Below are 21898 nucleotides of genomic sequence, written 5' to 3'. Positions count from 1 at the left end.
TAATCAACGTCATGAGCATAGATGTAAATTAAAGTTTGAGATTGAGGTTAGAAATGTGTTTGTTTATGGAAAGGGAAGAATTCGCACACGACATTGAAATTAAGATGCACATGCATCATGCATACATTCAGGCATAAATTGCCGGCTTGAATGGCAACCGTTCACTTGTTTCTGAACACAGCAGCTAACCTCAATCTCAGACAATAATTTATTGGGCAAAACAGGCTATCTGACCAGAAAACAAATGGCTATTTTGTTAAACACTGCAACTGAATATTTGTGCTATATGGCGGCGGTCTGTAAATAACCGAGCATGAACCAGAAAATCCGGTCATTGACATCATGACCATCGATCTAAACAATTGGCATACGATGTCACCAAGCTTAGTCGGACACTATATCCCAGCGAGGCCGCGATACGATGCGAGTGTGATACGATTCGTATTCGATCCATAAAGACAGACAGACAGACAGTTTTATTCAGTAAAAGTCCACTGCACCATAATACAGACAAATGCACAAATGGTCACAGATCAAATGAATGGTGCACGTGTATTTATAAATGTGTCCTGCTCTTAATTCTAATTTGTACATAATATAAAAATAGACTAACATTCTTAATTACATCAACATTGTTAGATTGCATAATATTTATAAAGTTGTTTATTGTAGAAGGTTGACTAAAATGTTTCACACTATATTTATCTCGAACATCAGAAAAACATTCACAGATATACGAAATATGCCCCTCATCTTTTGATTTGCATAATAAACAAAATCTTTCATTAGAAGCAATATTTTCATATCTCCCAGCCTCTATTGAAAAGTTAAATTTTCCACATCTGAATTTTAAAAGGGCATATGTGAAATTGAAACAAATATTACAATTTAAGTAATTTTCTACATCTAATGGGGTTTTATACTGACAATAATAAATAGTTTTGTGTGAATTTTGAATGCAAGTATACCAGGATTGCTTTAAATTATCGGTCAGTCTTTGTTTAAAAAGAAACATAAAATACTTAACATTTCCAATATCCTGACTGACCCATGCATTGCCAAAACCATAAGTAAATACAATATTTTTAACATAAGTTGCCCAAGTTACACGTCCAACATCATCTTATCATTTCAGCATTTCACAACAGTGTTTTGGGAGTCTATTTGGGGGTAAGTAGAATAAATTACACCACTATTTGATACCTTTAGTCATATATACAATTTGTAAAGGAAGTCTACCACATTCACCAAGTGCCACATTATTACAAGTAGATCCACCAGCTTTTAAAAAATACTTACAAAATATAATTTGCCCAGACTCTATGAGTTTACAATAGAGTCAAATATTTTAAACAATTTGACACTACCCATTTTTCTCTGGAAAATAATGCCTTATTGGCCTGAGAAACAAGACATGTCTGGGCAAGTTTTGCCGTAAAAACAAGTCCTACATATTATAAAAAGGTACAGATTCAATTTGTTTATCGTCATAGATACAATTTTTCATGATCTTTTTAGAGGCCTACAATTTCTAAAAATCAAGAATCTTAGTCTTTTTAAGATTAACTGACATACCAGTGAATTTGCAAAACTTCTAAAGAACACTAATCTTTTTCTGTAACTGGTTACATGAATCAGGCAGTTCTGTAAAAATCATCAGCAAACATAAGTGAACATACATTATTAAAATCTGATGAAACCGTTACACCTGAACTAACCTCCAGTTCCATTAAAGTACATAACTTGTTAATGAAGATAATAAATAATTGCGGGCTTAAAACACAACCCTGACGGGTACCAATATTACAAGAAAAACATTTAGACAAACCATTTAAAGTTCTAACACAAGCTGATAATATGCATGTGATAAGATTCGTATCCGGAAAATATGAGCGTGATACGATTCGTATTCCGATAATATGAGCGTGATACGATTCGTATCCCGATTATATGGGTGTGATACGATTCGTATCCTGAACATATGAGTGTGATACGACTCGTATTCGATACTGTATTTCTATTTCTATTTCACAAGATAGTATGTGCCTCTTGTCGTTGAATCACACTCCTATATCATGGGTATTACAATGGGTGAACCATGTAACCCTGGGGGGCACTGAGCAGATTCTGAAATAAGAACTGAAACCATAATAAAAACAATATTTTTACTGCATGTGTTTGTAGGCAAACACGTTCCAGCAACGAAGACAAAAACTTTCACTGACGTGTATATACCTGTGTTTAGTACAATAAGTGTGCGTCCTTTTCATGTCACCTTCAAATGTTAGAAAATCACTTCTTCAATTTAAGTAGATATTATGGTGTTAAAAATTCACACTTTACATGAGTCTATTAGACAAAAAGTGTTTGAATATTTTTTATACATGATTGTTTGTTTGTTTGTTGTTTAACGCAGCATTCAGCAATTTTCCAGCAATATGGCGCCGGTCTGTAAATAATCGAGTCTGGGCCAGACAATGCAGTGATCAACATCATGAGCACCGATCTACGCAACTGGCTCTATATACTATATATGAACTATGTATGCATATGTTATACCTAATCGTGAAAAGTTGTTATTTCATGAAACGATCATGTGTTTAATTGTTTATTTCATGACATGGCAGTTTCTCATTTTCATATTGTTGTCATCATATTTATCTATTTATTTAAATCTCTACCTTTGCTTTTCTAGTGTGCAAGGAATAAGACTATGTGTTATTCATCTCTACGTGGATGACGAATCGTGGCAACAAATGTTAACTCACACTCCATGCATGTAAAAGTTGCTGTTAATGTTGTGGCCTGATATCAGTTCCCCAGTCATCTCTGATGTAGATGGTAGAGAAACGTACATCATGACCCACAATGGGGTGTTGTGTACAACATCAGACACGGTGCTAAAAGTGTTCCCATCACAAACATTACTGACATGTATTTTATGTTTGTTACCATCAAGGAGAAAATTCCAGTGCAACTCACTGGCCATGCCAGCTTCATTCTTAAACAGTGGCAGGTCAGTGACAAGCTTCCCGTACCTCACCCAGACACACAGCGTCTGCTTGTGGTTAGGGCATGTTACAACACTTACACTCAACCCAAATAGCTGATTCCATTGGGAGTCCAACGGGGAGGGGGTAAGGGCCGTTTCAAATAGCATTGTATTCTTCTCAACCTTCTGTTTCAGAGTGAAGCGACACTTCACTTGGAACATATCAATCCGGCCAGTCTTCAATGTCAGCGGTTTTGAAGTTATGACGCATCTCGGCGACTGCATTCTACATCCGGTGTCATGGGGCGGGACATCCGGCTTGACGTTAGACACTGCAGCTCCTTCTACAGTCACATCACGATTGGCAAGACTCGTGTCCCACTCCAGATGTGTACCTGTTGAAAACAAACAGACAGTTTATTTTCAGCACTTCAGGCTCAAGGCCCCTGGTACAAAAGTAGTTAACAAATTAATATTTGCCACATGACAGTACATAGTGATAGTTGATGACTGTTTACACATTTCTACAGGGTTTTACAAATACTGCAACAGCATGGATCAGATCTGGATTATCAAAGTTTAAAAGATTTGTCATTAGCTGGTGGTGTTTAAACCTATTCTGCACAATAGGGAGAAATTTATACCTTAACTTAGAACATTTTTCACTTATTAACAAGACATGATATTCGTTCTTTTTTTCTCCTAAAGGACAGTTTGTACAAACAGCGTCCATAATATCACTATGTTGAAAACAGCAACAAATGTGTCACATTTTCTAAATCACAGCTTACAAAGTCGGATTAATGTTGACACCACTTTCGAAAAGAGGTCAAGGTGTGAATTCTTAATATTTTTGGATGCATTGTCCAACTGTCAGATCACACACAAGATTATTATGTGCATCAAAGATGTCTATGTGCATCAAAGATTTCTATGTGCATCAAAGATGTCTGTGCATCAAAGATTTCTATGTGACTAAAAGAAGATGGCTGTGAATACGAAAAATCATATATAATGGATAGAAAGTATGTATGATGAAATAATCAGTTAGCATATGTAATATAGAAGTTGTTACCAAAATTAGACTCATGATCAAGCTTTATGTCGACAGGATACGTTTAATAGAAGCAGAGTACACTTACACATTATAGGCTTATTTTCCACCTTTGATAGACCCATGTCCGTATCCATCACTGAAATGAGAGACTGGCTGAGTGAAGATAACAAATTAACGTTTTTTGTACCATTCATATTGCTGAGGCCTCGTTTGAAAGCTGGATTACATGGTATTCACTATTTTAAAATAACTAATGAGGAATCTGGGACAGAATTGGATCAAGTGGTTAAGGCCCAGGCATTTTCGAGTTCAGGTACTGTGATATGGGATCTGCTAATGTTATTGGGATAAACGGTTTCAATCTAGCTATGTTTATACGTCAACACTATGAATGACATGGGTACTATTCGTCCCAATCAATATATGATTGCTTGAAGAGAAGATTAAAACTACATGACATATTAATAAAAATGACATTTGCCATCGTCATTTTACATATTCCCGTTATATAGATTATATAGATAGAAACATGCCTCCTCCAATTGTGAAGAAAGGATTTGACATACGTTCACAAACGACGTTACATTATTTGCTGAAACCAACCTTTTGGTACCTCAGCTGGCTCCAGAGTGATTGTGTTGTAGGCTGTCTTTTCTGGTACATATTTTGGCTTCTGTGCAGACGTGAATGTGACAGACCTAACCATGCCAGCCATCTTAATAGTGGATTCAAGATGATTCAGGTTGGCTGGGACAAAGGTTGTGCCCCTGCTTTCAAACTCCACTTTCTTTGGTACCTCCGTTAAAATGCCATTCAATGAGGCTGTAGATGAAACAATCAGAAGAAGATCTTCGACGTTATCAGCAATGCTTCTCATCTGTCTGATGTAATCTGTAGAGGATCTCACTTTCGCCAGCAACTTCCTTGTTGACTGGAGGAAGTCCTCTGTTAGCTTCACGTCGGTGCCGGATCTCTCCTCAACCTCCATTAGGAGGGTTGCTTTCCTTTGTTGTAACTCTTCAAACATCTTTTCAAAGCATCGGTTGATGTCCTGTTTGGCTGCCTCTGCTGAGACGTGCATGTTGTCGACTTTGTGCAACAAATCTTGTTCTGTTTGAGTCAGTTCTACAGCCTTCTCGTCAAGTTGATTTAGCATGTTGTCAATTTGTGTTGACTTTTCATTGTGTGCTTTATCCACAGACACAAACGTGTGTCCCATTCCTTCACGATGTTCCTCCACAGTACAGGACACGCATATTATCTGCTCACAAGTATTGCAGAAAAACTCCTGCCGCTGTGGGTGAACACTGCACTCATGGAGCCGTTTCAACGTGTGGATTGGCTGACTTTTAATTTCATCGAATGTTTTAGTTCTGTGATGTCGTGACAATCTGTGTTGGTCATGGGTTATCTTGCAATCTTTGCATAAAAATGCACAGCATTCTTCACAACTCGCTATAGCCTCGTTGTTGTTTGGGCAATCTGTACATGCCACCCGCTCATCAGTTTGTATTTTCTGGTAGTCCAGAATCTTTGATGTGATGGATTCAGTCGGAAGAGAGGTAATTCCATGATGAAGTACGTGCTTGTGATGACTCACAGGGCAGAGCAAGGTTTTGTCTTCTTCATTGAAGATCTGCTGAAGACATGGCTGACATACACACTGTACGCAGCAGGACATACGGCGAGGAAGGCGAGCAGCATCATCAAATTGTTCAGAACATACTGGACATTCAGTCAGATAACTTTGGATGTTTGAAGCTGAGATGGAATCAGACATAGTTCCTGCGAAAAAATGCAAACTGATTTCAATTCTTACAACCACTAGATGAAAGTGAAAGTAATAACGGTGCTTTGCTTTGCATAACAGCGCAGGAATAGACTGACTGACTGACTGAGTATGGTTTTACGCCGTTTTTAGCAATATTCCAGCAATATCACGGCGGGGGACACCAGAAATGGGCTTCACAAATTGTACCCATGTGGGGAATCGAACCCGGGCCTTCGGCGTGACGAGCGAACGCTTTAACCACTTGGCTACCCACCGCCCCCGCAGGAATAGAACCTCATGTATAATTTCGTTATCACTGCACTGTAATCGGCTACTGGTATTTTGTATTATCTTCACTCCATCGAAGCACGCATTCTAATGATACGTTACTGAAAACATGATATCGATTGTATATATAGAGTTGTACCTGAGACTATGGTATCGAATCAATGAAACAAGTATGTTTTCAATATGTGACGAAAATATGGTTTTGCTGAAACGACTATGCTTCACCCGATCTATCTTGCCTGAGATGAACATAAATATAAATATGTCAAACATAGAGGTTTACTGAATATCAATCTTAATTATAAAGGTCATATTTCAAAGTGTCAAACGAATGACAAAAATCCTAATTTTATAGTAATAAAATGATTACACTGAATCTGTGCACACATTGGCTTCCGAACGGTTTATAGGCGTTAAGATCTCTACACCTAATAATATAGCTCGTGGTGAATGTGGGCGGTATCCCCTATATATCCTAGCACATAAAAGGGAATAATAAAGTACAATAATATAAAATAAAATTATTAAGTACGTCTGATTCTCCTCATCCCAAAAACTGTTATCACATGATGTTTATAGCTTTAGATCTAATAAAGTTAATTGGGCGTCGAAGTGTCGAGATTCTGCTGTACTGTTTTGGTTTTGGTTTTGTTTGGAACAGCAATCTGTCAATTCTCCGACCTCGTTTTTATCTGAATTTGTGAGTCGGCTTAAATGTATTCATGAACAGAATTGGTATAGTTCGCTTCAAAATGGCAGCAAATATATGTTGTTTTCTTACTTCCAAATATCATTGTCCAGGGAATTGTATTTAAATGTAATTAACATTAAAAAGTTAGAGTTGCACTCGCTCAGTTTAGATGTTTTTCACATCAGTTACGTATTGAAACTGGAAGGTATTATAATATAGATAGAAATGATAAATTATGTTTACAGTGCGATGAGGATGGATGCCATCTTCTCATCGTGTGTTCCAAATTCAAACAGCTCCGTTTGAACCATTTCCCTAAAACCTATTGTATCAATCCAAGTAAAGCCAAAGTCAAACTCCTAATGTCATCATCAGATTGTAAACTCACTCACTGTATCTATTATGCAATGCATCTAAGATGTTAAAATTATCAATTATACTGTACACACCATGTTTTGCCATGCACAATGCAACCTGTGTAGTTATGGGCCGATGGCCTACACCTCTGTAATAAAAGAATTGAGTTGAATTTTATAGTAACTGGTAACAAATACTAACGTTTTGATCGTTGCGGACCTACCTGTTTGTAATAGTAATCGTTAGTGAAATACCATGGCAGACAGGCACAGACACCACCCAGAAGTCTGACGAGATGACTAGAGATGTGGGCTGCACAGATCAAAGGTTCTAAAACACTAACATGTGATGTGGTGTGGAAGCACAAAGTGCATTGATATCATCTTGATAACTGTGCCCATGAGTACTCATAAAAATAACTAAGGCTAAATTATCTATTATCAATGACACACACCTTACACATGTGTAACGTCTAAATATCAGCGTTTGCTAAGGACATATCACAGACTCTACGTCTGGTCGTTTGCGAATAATGTAGATTGAGTGGTTAATCTCAGTCACTTGTGTTGTTTGTGTCTTCATTTCAATACTTTTGAAGAATAATCGAGCATGTTTTTAATTTCCTTCGAGGAATCATATACTGGCCGAAACGTTGTTAGATCAAGATTATATACTATGGGAATAAGGTAAATGTGTATTATTTGATTTTATGCCAGTTGGTAATGCAGTAACAGTTAACAGTTAATAACGTGATTTGTGGTGTTTTCCTTAATCACTGTGTAACTGTTGACAGGACAGTATCGAAACCTGTATGATTTGACACGAGGCATCGTGACACGCCCTTGTAGCGATCTGGTGTCAAAAGTCACTTCACAAATTCGGTATCGTATGTGTCCACCACTGGTGTTGATGCAGGCTTGACAACGACGACACATAGGCGACACAAAGGGAATGAAGAAAGCTTAGGGAAAATTGTTCCTTGCCTGAACCAACGCTTGCTCCAATTCAGCTAATGTCAATGGCTGATTCTGGGCATGACGTAAACGTCGCTCCATTTCATCCCTATCGTGGTCGACAGGGGACAGGACCGGAGAAACAGGAAAATACCGGAGAGGAGAGTACCAGAATGTTCTGCTGTCTTAGCAAATCTGTCACAAGAGCGACATGTGGGCGGGTATTATCTTGCTAAAGCCGGAAGTCATGCCTCCGTCCTTGAATAAACGGCTGCACATGAGGCCCAATGATTTCATCCCTGTATCGCAGACCTGTCAGATTGCCATTGACAATGGTAAGTTGTGTCACGAGATGTGATGCTTCCCCATACCATAACGCAAACGCCACCAAACAGACTGTATATTGAACGAATATTCCAAATCAGCAGCAGATCTCCAGTGTCCGATTATTACAGCTCCACTCAATAAAATCTTTAACAGTGGAACATTCCCAGAAAGCTGGAGTTAAGGAATAATCAAGAAAGGGGATGATAAAGACCCTAACCATTTTCGAGGCATAACACCCAACAGGTTTTTTTCCAAGACCCACAAATCAGTATTGACATGCAGACTTAACTCTTGGGCAGTAAATCATAATATCATATCTCATGCGCAATTTGCATATAAATCTGGACATTCGACAAACAGATGCTATTTATGTGCAAAAAAACATAGTATCTAAATATTTGAATGAGAAACAAAGATTATACGGTTTCTTCGTTGACTTGTCCAAGGCATGTGACATGATAGACAGAGACTGCCTGTTATATAAGCTAAACCATCTAGGCATAACATATTGGCCATACTAGATATACTCACGAATACCTGTTAAGATGTGAGGATCCTCCGTTTTGTACCCCTTGTGATGAGGGAATCACGGCCAAGTATGTCCTGCTTGACTGTATTGATTTTTCCATCTCAAGGGATAAGTATAGTATGACCAGAAATTATTGAGAATTTTAGGAATATGTTTAATTGGATTTCCAGTATAAACAACCTTGACCAGCTATCAAGTGCTTGGTTTCATTCAAGAGAGACAACTCCGTTAATCCTTTTTCATTAGTTTGTGAAGAGTTATCGCCCTTTGTTTACTTGCCAGCAGACGACATTTTCAGTGATCCTCGGTATGGATGATTTAGAGAAGAGGAAGTTGATTTTAGAGTATTATAACAAGGACATCAGATCAGCTAAAGTGATTTCAAGTAGAACAGGCATCCCTTTGTCCACTGTTTATCGTGTTTTGAAAGATATTGCAAATGGATATGGCATTGAGCACCAGGGAGGCGCAGGTAGGCCCAGAAAATTGACTGTCGGTGACAGGAGGCGGTTTGGTATTCTTGTTTCTAAAAACAAACGATGGAGTTTAGAAAACTTAAGGCTGGATGTGATTGATAGAGGAACTGTGGCTGTCTGTAAGGAGACAATTAGAAGTGAGGTGCATGCAATGGGTTGGCAGAAAAGTCGAGGAATTCCATCACCGATCATGAAACCTGAACAAAAGGAGCGAAGGTTGAACTGGTGCTTACAGTATAGAAATTTTAACTGGGACAATGTGATTTTCTCAGATGAAAGTTCTGTGTGGCTGTTTCCTAATACACTGAAATTCTGGACCAAACAAACTGAAAAACCTTTGTATCAGCGCCCAAAGTACGGTCCGAAATTTAACGTGTGGGGTGGCATATCTGTGTTAGGGGCAACGCCCCTCTGTGTATTTGAAGGGAATGTGAACAGTGAGCGGTACACAGATATTCTCGATTGACATTTACTTCCATCTGCTCACGTGTTCTATGGAAATGTTTGGACAGCAGGACAACGACCCAACACATCGTTCAAAGCATTCACAGGCCTGGTTTCGGACCCAAAATATGACATTATTAGATTGGCCAAGCTATAGCCCTGACCTAAATCCAATAGAAAATGTTTGGGGACTTATGAAGGAAAGTGTCAATAAGAAATATCTGACAAATATTGCTGAAATGAAAGAAGAGGTGGTCCGATATTGGGACAGCATGGACCACGACTTTCTAACTTCTTTGATCAGTAGTATGCCCCGCCGCATTGAAGCCTTCATTGCTGCCCATGGTGACTTGACAAAATACTAACTGTTCACCTGTCTTTGAATCTGGAGTTATGTTCTGCTAATATTCACTTTAAATACGTGAGTAATGAGTGAATTTTGTTTTAAAATTACAATCTTAAATTCTCAATAATTTCTGGTTGTACTGAAATTCTATGTAAAACTGTTAAGGATCTTTTTACTTCTGTTAATTTTAATTTAATTATTGGTTTTAAAAAAAATAGAATTGTTGCATAAATTTTGACATATGATTTGTAAATAGATAAATGTTTTCTTTATGATTGGTAGTTTCGATTATCAGCTGAGATTGTTAGGGGCTGTATCATCAAAGGGGGTTTAAGTACTGTAAAATTATTGTCCCCCTGAGAGGGTACGTAAGTCCGAAAACACAATTTATTATTATTTATTCACCCTTTTTAATCGCAGAATATGTGTGCTTATAATGTATGGCTAGATTTGTCTAAATTGTTAACAGCTGGAAGGTTGGTGTCAATCCAGCCAGGTTCCGTGCAGGAAGCAAATGTACTGTAAGTCCCCATGGTCCCTAGTATGGTGATGTACCTTCAGTTGTTTTCAATATATAGCCTGCTATATATTTGTTGTCCTCTATAGTTAAAATGTTTTAGATTTAATTACTGGTTTTACGTTTCTATCTGTGATAATCTAGTTATTTTACTGTCCTTCGTCGACAGGTTTTTGTTGTGTAATTCCATTTATTATCAACTTATAACTTTTTAAGTCACGTTATGCCGATGTGACCATAAATATTAACTCACTCACTCACTAACTCTAGGCATAACAGGGAAATTATGGTCAGTTATAAAGACAATGTACCAAAACGTTAAATCCAGGGTGAAGCACAATGAATACTTTCTCGGTAACATTATAATTTATATATTATATATTTCTGGTGAATTTAAAACTTGTTTTAGTCACGATATGGCTGAAATATTGCTGATGTAAATCTTAACTCACTCACTCACTCAGTAACATAGGCATCACACAGGGAGAAGCAATGTCGTGATACTATTTTCATTATACATAGAGGACTTGGAACTACTCTTCAAGAAAATATAGACAGCTATCTTCCATTGGAATATATAAACATCTTTTTTAATTCTAATCGCTGGTGACATGGTCCTGCTGTCGAGACACCTGAGGGATTACAACTGACATTATCGTATCCAGTGGGGACATCAAATCAATGAAAACAAGAAAAAGAAATGGTGGGAAGCCCAAATCAAATGAAGAATGGAGATATGGAGACCATGAACTTGAAGTAGTAGATCAGTTCAACTGTCTTAGGAACATTTTTAAATATAAAGGTTTTCTCAGCATGACCAAACAAACCTTAACAGGAAAGGGTTTGAAATGTCCAAATGTGCCTTTGAAAAATATAAGGAAATCATATTTCACCCAAAACCCAGTGTGAATTATTTGATGCATTCGTGGTATCAACCATGAATTATGGAAGCGAGATACGGGGATTCACCAGCTGTACAGATATCTGGAAGGAACTTGAAAACTGGATAATCCAAAATATACAGAAATTTGAAATAACGAAGACGTTGGTTTGGTTTGGAATTTTGGGTAATAAGCCATTACTAAATCATATAATCTTATCTGCTAAAAAATATATATATACTTGCACTTTGAAGAAAATACATGTATTTCCAAAAGTTAATCATTTTTAAAAATTTTTGAAAGACATTCATTTGGTTGAAAATTTCATATCCAGAAGGAACAATAAATCTGATTAATTTTCGGACAAATGGTTTCCTTTATTCTCAATATTTAATTTCTGACGTAATCTTTAATCAAAGGGGAATAATTTTACTGGAGTATATTCTCTCTATGCTATCAGTTGACCTAACATTTTTGTTGAACCCAATGAACTTTGATCATGTATTTATGCATTTATTGCTTTACTTTATATGCTTGTACTCAATTATGGGAACAAATAAAAAGATTTTTAAAAAACAAAAAAAACTGCAGATATGGAGAGAATTCATCTAAAATGTTGCAAACGGTTATTGCAGGTAAACCAGGACACAAGCTCTGTGTGCGTATATCGGAATTTGGGGAGATATCCCCTCACCATAAACACATACGTTCGCATCATCAAATATTGTTAACAACAAATAACTGTGTACTACGTACAATGTATGATACATCTTTAATGCTTTCTTCAAAGGAGAACCTTTCCTGGGCAAACAACGTGAAGATTCTATTGTACAAAAATGGGTTTGGTTCTGTTTGGAAAGACCCCTGGTGTGTTAATCATAATGCATTTCTTGTTACCTTTAAGCAAAGACTGATTGGTATTTTCTTTCAGAAATGGCATGACGATATATGTAATAATGCAAAGCTGTTCCTTTATAAACATATTAAGCTACAATCTGGACATGAAATGTACTTAAATATCATAAATAACCCCATTAGAAAACTTGTCACAACTTTTAGAACATCGTCACATAAATTACAAATTGAAGTTGAAAGATACCATAATTTATCATCCAAAACTGTGTTCCACAGGAGATATTGCTTGTGTGAGATCAAACGATATGTCCTAGGAGATATCGTTTTGACAGTAGATTTTGTACAATGCCCTGACAATGCTATGATGTCATGAACTTGATGATGTCACAATGCTATGAGATCGCTTCACTGCAAGCATAATGTCAGTACCGTGTTCAGAGATGTACATTTTTCATTGAAAACTAATGAAGAGTGATTGTGGATGATAAATAGAATCTCACCCTCGTGTCTTCTGATATCAAATATATCAACACTCGTTAATAAAAGTTGAAATATCCTCGGCAAGCCTCGGATATTTGTAACTTTATCAACTTGTGTTGATATAATTGATATCAGAAGACACTTGGGTGAGATTCTCTTTGTACCAAGGGGAGAAAGAATATGTGTCCATTGTTTATCTTTAAATCTTAATCTTATAGAAGACAAATAGCATTTTATCTTAATGAGTTTGGTTTTACGCCGCTTTTAGCAATATTCTAGCAACATCACTGCGGTATATATTGAAGAACGCACATATTATATATAAATAATATTATCAAAACCCTAGTGTTTATAAACTTGTAAAATCATTTTCATGTTGTAATAATAAAACTTTTGTAAAAATAGGTAGTACTTTAATACATTGTAATCAAATGAAAAGTTCTCACGCTGCTTAACATGCCCAGGTACATATCTGTATTCAATGTCAAGACGAGGAAGCAGCTGGTTCAAGTCTTAATAAAACGTCTATGTTCCTGATGTTGGTGATTCCTGTCGGTGAAGATGGACTAAAACTGGTCCTGGTACTCATGAGACGTAAGCCAGAATGGTCCGAGTGGCAGTCTGGAATCGATTCCTTACATGGGTCAGCCGAATGTGGTTATCTTGCTGATATGACGTCACGGGTGGACGGCCGGTCCGAGGCAAATCTCTCTTGCTCCCATTATGTTGAAAAAACGTTCATGATCGTGTTTCGATGGACACCAAAATTTCTTGCCATTCCAGTCTCCAGCATATCCACGGCGCGGAGACGCTGATTTTCTGTAAGCCTTGGCATGAAGTACGCGCAGTTTAGGTTGGTAGGGGCTAGAAAATAATCAACCGTTTTGCAATTTTCAATCAGGTGTGTGAACTTCAGGTGTCAAATAGGTTGCAAAAAGTGAGTAAGTTAATTGTGCACAAAGTTCACGTGCCACGCGCGATACGTGACATCAAATTGCATGCAAAGGTCTTTGCTACATGTTTCATTAGGGTTATTTTTACTTTTAACTTTTCAAATAATTTATATTTTATGCTATTTTATGTTTACTGTTTCCGTTAGTATACTTTCAAGGTGTCAGTCGTCAGTACTAAGGAATTGACCTGTATTATAAATTATAGGTACGTAATCTGTGTGACAAATTGTTTGTTTTTAAAATTGGTGCTATGAATTTTTGGTGCACAATGCACAAAAACACAATGTGTCGATTAGGAGTCAATGAGTTGTCGTTTTACGCCGCTTTAAGCAATATTCCAGTAATATCACGACAGGGGACACCAGAAAAGGGCTTCACATATTGTACCCATGTGGGGAATCGAACCCGAACCTTCAGCGTGACGAGCAAACACTCTAACCACAAGGCTACTCCACCGACCCTACAAGGTGAAGGTATCTGTGATGCTGTGGCCTGTGATGAGTTCTCCAATTACATCTGCTGTTGTGGGAAGTCCAAGACACGTCATGACCCAAATTGGTCTGTCGAATTCTACATCTCTAACAGTGGTGTACACACATTTATCAACAGCATCAATAACAAACATTCTATCATCAGCTCCATCAAGCAGAAAATCCAACTGCAGGTCATACGACCGTCCAACTCTGATCGGAGTGATTGGGATATCAGTGAGGAAGTATCTATTGTAGTCAACCCGGAGACACAGTTTCTCTTTGTGGTTTGAACATGTAGAAACATTTACACTCAGTCCGATCAGTTGACTCCGGGAAGCTTCTACGGGGAAGGGTGTCAGGGCTATCTCTTGTACGAGTTTATCACTTCCTACAAACTTCTTCATAGAGAACGAAAACTTTACTCGGAACATGCAACGCTGACCGCGACGGACCACCAAAGGTCTGGACGCCAGACATAATCCACAATTTAGAATCCGACATCCAGAATTTGGTGAAAGGACGGCTGGGGTGATGTTTGTGATGACACATTCAGATACGTCAAGACACTTGTCAGCAGTGCTTGAGTCCCATTCCAGAGTCGGGTCTGGTGGAACAAAATATACGTCAAAAATTACCATCACATCTTGTTGATGTATACCCCGCCGTTATGTCCCTGTAATATAGTGAGTGAGTGAGTGAGTTTAGTTTTACGCCGCACTCAGCAATATTCCAGCTATCTGGTGGCGGTCGGTAAATAATCGAGTCTGGACCAGACAATACAGTGATCAACAGCATGAGCATCGATCTGCGCAATTGGGAACCGATGACATGTGTCAACCAAGTCAGCGAGCCTGACCACCCGATCCCGTTAGTCGCCTCTTACGACAAGCATGGGTTACTGAAGATCAATATTCTAACCCGGACCTTCACGGGTCTGTAATGTAGTAACAGCAGCGTATAGCAATACTCACTAACTCACTCTTGCTGGAGAATACTTAACGTTTGGCACTCATAATATTACTATATCAACGATGTAGATCAGAAATATCCTGTTACCACTGACATATATAGGAACTGCAGAAAACATTATGAAATAACATGACAATAACAATAGCAATTATGTTACATATCACCAATGATGGCCTGGATGGAACATTGGCAACACAAAGACCACCATGCATGTAACTGGTAGATTTTAACATCTCGATATCTGGAAATATCTCAAACACAACTGACAAAAGCTAAACCAATAATGATATTTTGTTGCATCCCTGAGTTAAGGACACATATCTTACATGTTATCTCCTCGTCAGACACCATCCGGTCCATCTCCGTCACTGAAATAAGACATTAATCAGTATGTATTCCCCATGTATATGTACTAGTGGTGTTCCGATTAATTGAAATAATCGAAGATTGGTCGCAGTGGCCAAACGACCAAGCAATCGATCACATTTTCTCATAATCGAAGACAAACGATTTTGGAACCGCTGTAATAGAGTTTGAAATACTTGATGAAGGAACATATCTAGGACGTTGTCAAGGCCGGAAAAAAGTGTTTAATTCTTAGAAAACTCATCTCACTTTCTGAAAAGTCATGACTGAATATTTCTTGAAGAATCTTGGAAGTTTCACATTGGCCTCGTGTCTTTGAAACATGAGGATTTTAAAGATGTCTTTGCGAGGATTAAAAAAAAAAATAAAACATTTGAGATGACCTCCGACTCCAATTGCTACACAGTACTATACATTATGACAAGGCCGGACACTTCGGTATACCCCACCCGCCTGCTTTGACGATCGCTACGCTACCATCACATGCAATCGATTAAAACTTAATGTAAACATAATCATGGATGATTGGCCTATCGAGCACCTATCATGAAACCTACCAATTCTTTATTGTTATTTCTGCAAGTCGATTGAAACCCGATTTTGACTCTCAACTAAACGATCTTGACACAAATGGATGACGATATCTCTGCACAAAACGGGGTGTGTGGTCGAAGCAAGCCCTCTGATTGGTCAACGCTTGCAAATCTGCAATTCTTTATAAATTCGCGGTTTTTTTCTTTCATCGACTGCTTAATGTAAGAATATTTTTCGAGCAATGGCTTCTCAAAAGAAAGCATCAGTTGTAAATGTCTCCTAAACAAGGATCAACCAACCAGAGGGCTTGCTTTGAGCACACACCCGTTTTGTGCGGACACATCGTCATCCATTTGTGTCAAGATCGTTTAGTTGAGGGTCAAAATCGGGTTTCAATCGACTTGCAGAAATAACAATAAAGAATTGGTAGGTGTCATGAGTGGAGCTCGATAGGCCAATCATCCATGACTATGTTCACATTAAATTTTAATCGATTGCATTCGATGGTAGCGTAGCGATCGGCAAAGCAAGCGGGTAGGGTATGCCGAAGTGTCCGGCCTTGTCATAATGTATTGTACTGTGTAGCATTTCGAGTCTGGGGTCATCTAACAAAAATAATTAAAATCTTTAATCCTCGCAAAGACACGAGGGCCTGTGGGATCGGGTAGTATATCTCTGGTGCCATAAGTTTGTCTGACATGAGCATCGATATGGATCAATGAAGCCCGCGAGTCTGACCATCCGGCGCAACCTTCTGTTTCTTCACGTGTTAAGTTGACGGACAGTGATAAAATACTGTATTTTTATAATTCCTACCTGAAGGCATTTCTGCTGGTTCCAGAATGATGGCGTTGTATGTTGCAGAATCGGGCACGCACTCCGGTCTCTCTGTTGGGGTGAACGTGACTGTTCTGACCATTCCTGTCACCTTGATAACACCACGAAGCTGTTTTACATTGGCATGGACAAAACTGATTCCAGTCCTGTCAAAGGGTATTTCATGTGGTGATTCTTTCAGCATGGAGTCAAAAGAAGCCTCAACTGATCCCTTTCCTTGTAGATTTTCTATCTTGTCAGCTTTGCTCAGCATATTCCTCATGTATTCAATAGAAGATTTCAGCTTATTTGAGCAGAACTCGTGTTGAATCCAGTGCCCCGTCTGCCTGACTCAGATTCTTAGCTGATTTGTCGTCAATATTTGACAAGACTATTCTTCGCCTTTGCTGCAGACACTCCATCAGGTTGTCGAAGGTTTCGTTGATATCATCTCTTGCTACTCTCTTTGACATTGTAATGTTCTCTATCTTCTGTTGAATATCTGCTTCCATTGCGGTCAGTCGTTTCGTCTTCTCCTCCATCTTGAGTAAAACGTCATTTATTGATTTCACCCTTGTTTCGCGTTCTTCATCCACGGATACAACGTTGTGGCCTCTCTCTTCCTTGTGTTCTACTACAGTGCAGGACACACAGACGACCTTGTCACAGGTGCGGCAGTAGAACTGAAGAGGCTGTTGATGTTCTCTGCACCGATGTAGACGACGGTTGCTCTGCGCAGGTCGCCCTTTCATTTGATCAAAATTATATATAATATGGGATTTTGATAACGTATTCCTTTTATGCGCACTTAAGCAAAGGGAACACAAAAATGTTCTACAGTGATCACACCGGGCTACGGCTGTTTCCTTGTCAGGACAGTCTGTACATGGAAGATGAAGACCTTTCTGGATCTTGAGGTAGTCCAGAGTCTTCAGGATGACAGTGTCTTTGGGCAGAGAGGGCACTCCGTCAGTCAGGTCAACTTGGTGTTGGCACACAGGACAAGGTATGGTTTTAGTGCCTCCACTGTAAGCTTCTAGACACGGCTGACAGATGGACTGTTTACAGCATGGCATACGACAAGGGATTCGTGTAGAGTCATCAAAGTGTTCTATACAGATTAGACACTCTGTTAGACGATACTTGGTCGTAGCCACTGAGACAAGATCCGACATGTTTGTCTGGCAAAAGACATAATGATCATGATTATGCGAAATGAAGTGAATTTCCTTTGACAAAAAGCGTTGGGTGCAATAAAGTGTTATATGATCAGCTTCTAGAATCAGACACAGAGAAGCTCCTTAATCCAAGAAGACATCAGGACACTGAGACATCTGTGGTTGGGTATAGACTCTGAATATATTCACTCAGGTTAGAGTACATAATGGTCAATCAACGTCATCTTCTGGGCCATTTTGAAATTCATGGTAAAACAATGTCAGCTGCTGCAGCTAAAGGAGAACCTAACAAATCTGTGACTCCACTTCTAATCCCACACAGTGAATATTAACCTGTTATTAGATCAGTGACCGAATGCAGAAGAATTTAGACACCCATGTGGGTTGAAGTAGCTTACACGTAGGCATATTGTATACATGCTTTGATTATACCAGAAAGACATTCAGGATTCAACTCCTCATATTTCTCAATCATATCATATCATAACATAACCCATATCTCATCCCACATTACACATCCGCCCGCTGGAGTAACCGCCGTTAATTAATGGGAGGCAGCCAAAACCATTGTGACACTTTGTGTTTGTTTGAGTCTGTTCTTTCATGACATTCCCGTCCAAACAGTGACTATATACGGACATAGTTGAGTTAAATGAGACTTTTTTAATAATGGAAAAGTCCCAAAGAGCAGAGATCCTGGATGTTGAACCTGATCACGTCCACACTAAATCGTTTCACAATTTTATTCTCCATACTTGCCAAAACTTGTAAAATGCCTCAGCTTCGTCCTAGATATACACTAATTTTCAATATGTTGTCATAGCAACAATAACTATCAAGGCACTCTTTCCAGATGCAGAACGGTATATTCTGACTAGATCGCTGATTGTCAAGGGCAACTCCATATCTGTGTAAACAGTTCAGTAAACTACGATTAATTTAAATGGAACACTAATGTATTCGTTGTAACCGTAGTTCGAGAACGTATTTTAGCTAAAGTATACAACCAGAAATCGGGCCCCAAAACAGTTCCTTATATTCCGTGAGCTCATTGTAAACATTAAATGCATTTAAATGCATTTACTTGAACTTCCTGACCAGAGGATATTGTTTTTATCTCATGGCTTTATCCTGCCGTGGACGCTACCCATTATATGATAAGTGCATTTATTACCCACGTGGTCAACGTATGGGTAGTTGCATACTAATCTCGTACGTCACACGAGTGTCGTATCGCGTTGACCTGTGTCGTAACGACGTGACCTGATATTCTAACGATTTGATTGGATAACCGATGACCTCTCAATTAGGTCACATTCTGACGTAACTATGTTTTCATTCATAACAAACACGTGAATTTATTCATTCTACAACTTAAATGCATTGTGGGAATGTAAACATCGCGAACGTTGCCGTGTCGCTGTTTAATATTGAGTCGAACTGAGACATTATATCCGTCGAAAAACATAAACGCAATGTTTCCACCAGTGATGTTAGCCGAATGAAGCAACAGCAAACCAAGAAACGGGGTGCTACGGAGCAGTTTACTGTAGGAGGCTGTACGAGGCGATGACAACTGACATGCATCGTGACGTCGGTTACCAAGGCAATGACGTCATTACAGTGTGACGTCATGCAAATATTGTACTACAGTACAAAACTCTTCCGCAACCTCTTTATGAAACCGGTTTCGGTTTGAAACAAAAATATTAACAAAAATACGCTATTTTGTCAATTTAATGCATGTAAGACGTGGGTAGTTAATAAAATACCACACTCGGTCTCATTACATACGAATTATACGAAACTCGTGACCTTCCTATGATATTTGACCTCGCTTTCGCTCGGTCAGATACCATAGGAAGGACACTCGTTTCGTATAATTCGTATGTAATGAGACCTCGTGTAGTTTTCTCTATATACGAGTCCCGATGCAGTAAATTATTGTAATGTACTGTAACGTGTTTCGAAAAAGAAATACCCCATGTCTAGTATAGAACCCGTGAAGATTCGGGTAAGAATGGGTCTTCAGCTGAACTCACCCACTCACTCCCCTGATCCCGAGAAAGGTTGTCTAGATTTAGTTGCTACAATCGCGTAAGAAAATCTGGCATAACAGGCAACTAAGACCAGGTATAATGTTTTAGGCATAGGGCGTACATTAAATCTCTCTCTTGATTGTCCACTGCGCCTTTTTGAAAACATCGATGTACCAAAACCTTTGTACAGTTCGGAGTTTTGGGGCTTTGAAACTTCATCTAGCATTGAAAACGTGCATCTGCACTTCCTGGAGTCTTAAACCTCACTGGAGCGGTGGGGTAGCCTAGTGGCGCACGCGTTCGCTCGTCACGCCGAAGACCTGGGTTCGATTCCCCACATGGGTACAATGCGTGAAGCCCAGCCCCGGTATCCCCCGCCCTGATGTTGCTGGAATAGTGCAAAAAGCGTCGTGAAACAATACTTATTGACTCACTTTAATCTCACTCAGAAAGAATACCCCAGCTTCCATGGTTTATCATGAACCTGATAAAGTCTATATAACAAATCCTTTTCTTAACGGGAAAAGTATGTTTTGGGGCAAAATGCATTATAAAGATGCAAACATAATTGGATAACATTTTTAAAAACACATTTTCAATGATTTGGACTTTGGCAATCATACAATTTACCAAGTCACAACCTTCTATGCTTAAAAGCACACGCAATGATACAAACTTACAAATTTGGAAAGGAACCATCTTTAAAACTGATACCTTCAGATTTGAAAATTACGTACCTTTGCCAGAAAACCGGATCGGTGATTTGTTTGATCGTATTTCAGAAGCTGCGTTTATCTTAAAATCATTTGTTTGAATGTCTGGTCCACAGCTGATTATCAAGAGGCACGGGCGGTGGGGTAGCCCAATGGTTAAAGCGTTCACTCGTCACACCGAAGGCCCGGGTTCGATTCCCCACATGGGTACAATGTGTGAAGTCCATTTCTTTCCCCTGATTTTGCTGAAGTATTGCTAAAAGCGAGGAAAAACCCAACTAACTCACTCACTCACTATTAAGAGGTAGAACAGAACAAAACTTTGATATCTCGGCATGTGAGATACAAATGCGCATTACAGAAAATAATTTCCACGTGACGGCGGGGAGGGTTTGCTGGAGGATTTAACATCATAATACGCGAATAATTACTTCATTTTCATAAGACCAAGTTTAGTTCACTGGAAGAGAGCTTTAAATTTGACCATGTTAGGTCAAGAAGAGAAAAACCTTCGCAGGTACTTCATACGTTCAGCAATAAAGAATGGTGAAATAAAAATAGTACAATGGTATTCGTCACCAATATCAGCAGGTCACCAAAATCAGTGCACCGCGAATCAACAAGTCGCATAGTTACAATAGGGAAGTTATTGCAATATAACTGTACCCACCTTCTGTGCTATTAAAGTCACTAGAAGCTGTTTCTGTTGTAATCTTACATGGGCGTATAGTGAACTTCGACCCAACGTCATGCATGCACTTTGCACATGCGCACTGCCTATTTTGGGGCATCATGGGTACGTACAAAGTATGGACAGGCGTGATAAAACATGAAGTAGATTGCACTACTTAGTAGGCTTGCTGTAGTCGATAAATATGGCGATAGCACTGAGT

General features: G+C 38.8%; 2 protein-coding genes across 2 annotated transcripts; both read right to left on the bottom strand.

Moving 5' to 3' along the window:
• Positions 1-461: 461 nt before the first annotated feature.
• Positions 462-7476, bottom strand: LOC124273407 (E3 ubiquitin-protein ligase TRIM71-like). The gene is made up of 4 exons (XM_046708665.1): positions 7380-7476; positions 4653-5834; positions 4135-4185; positions 462-3387 (listed from the first exon to the last, which is right to left on the bottom strand). Exons 2-4 carry the CDS (start codon positions 5827-5829, stop codon positions 2765-2767), a joined length of 1851 nt encoding a protein of 616 aa, XP_046564621.1. The 5' UTR covers positions 5830-5834; positions 7380-7476; the 3' UTR covers positions 462-2764.
• Positions 7477-14192: 6716 nt separating this feature from the next.
• Positions 14193-17384, bottom strand: LOC124273433. Its single transcript, XM_046708704.1, has 3 exons — positions 17076-17384; positions 15686-15727; positions 14193-14994 (listed from the first exon to the last, which is right to left on the bottom strand). Exons 1-3 carry the CDS (start codon positions 17356-17358, stop codon positions 14378-14380), a joined length of 942 nt encoding a protein of 313 aa, XP_046564660.1. The 5' UTR covers positions 17359-17384; the 3' UTR covers positions 14193-14377.
• Between the last annotated feature and the right edge of the window lie 4514 nt (positions 17385-21898).

This window comes from Haliotis rubra, unplaced genomic scaffold (genome assembly GCF_003918875.1).
Source record: "Haliotis rubra isolate DU_JTF1 unplaced genomic scaffold, ASM391887v1 Scf180, whole genome shotgun sequence".
Classification (NCBI taxonomy): domain Eukaryota; kingdom Metazoa; phylum Mollusca; class Gastropoda; order Lepetellida; family Haliotidae; genus Haliotis; species Haliotis rubra.
The sequence above is the reverse complement of the archived record's forward strand: the minus strand, read 5'-3'. Positions and strand labels throughout refer to the sequence as shown.

Bases quoted from the DNA above. Each gene is read 5' to 3' on its own strand.
- LOC124273407 (XM_046708665.1), bottom strand. From the start codon at position 5,829: ATGTCTGATTCCATCTCAGCTTCAAACATCCAAAGTTATCTGACTGAA. The intron at 4,186-4,652 runs GTTGGTTTCAGC...CTCTCATTTCAG, and splicing joins GCCAGCTGAGGTACCAAAAG to TGATGGATACGGACATGGGT. The intron at 3,388-4,134 runs GTAAGTGTACTC...TGTTTTCAACAG, and splicing joins GGAAAATAAGCCTATAATGT to GTACACATCTGGAGTGGGAC.
- LOC124273433 (XM_046708704.1), bottom strand. From the start codon at position 17,358: ATGAGGAATATGCTGAGCAAAGCTGACAAGATAGAAAATCTACAAGGA. The intron at 15,728-17,075 runs GTAGGAATTATA...GTCTTATTTCAG, and splicing joins ACCAGCAGAAATGCCTTCAG to TGACGGAGATGGACCGGATG. The intron at 14,995-15,685 runs GTAAGATATGTG...TTGTTCCACCAG, and splicing joins GTCTGACGAGGAGATAACAT to ACCCGACTCTGGAATGGGAC.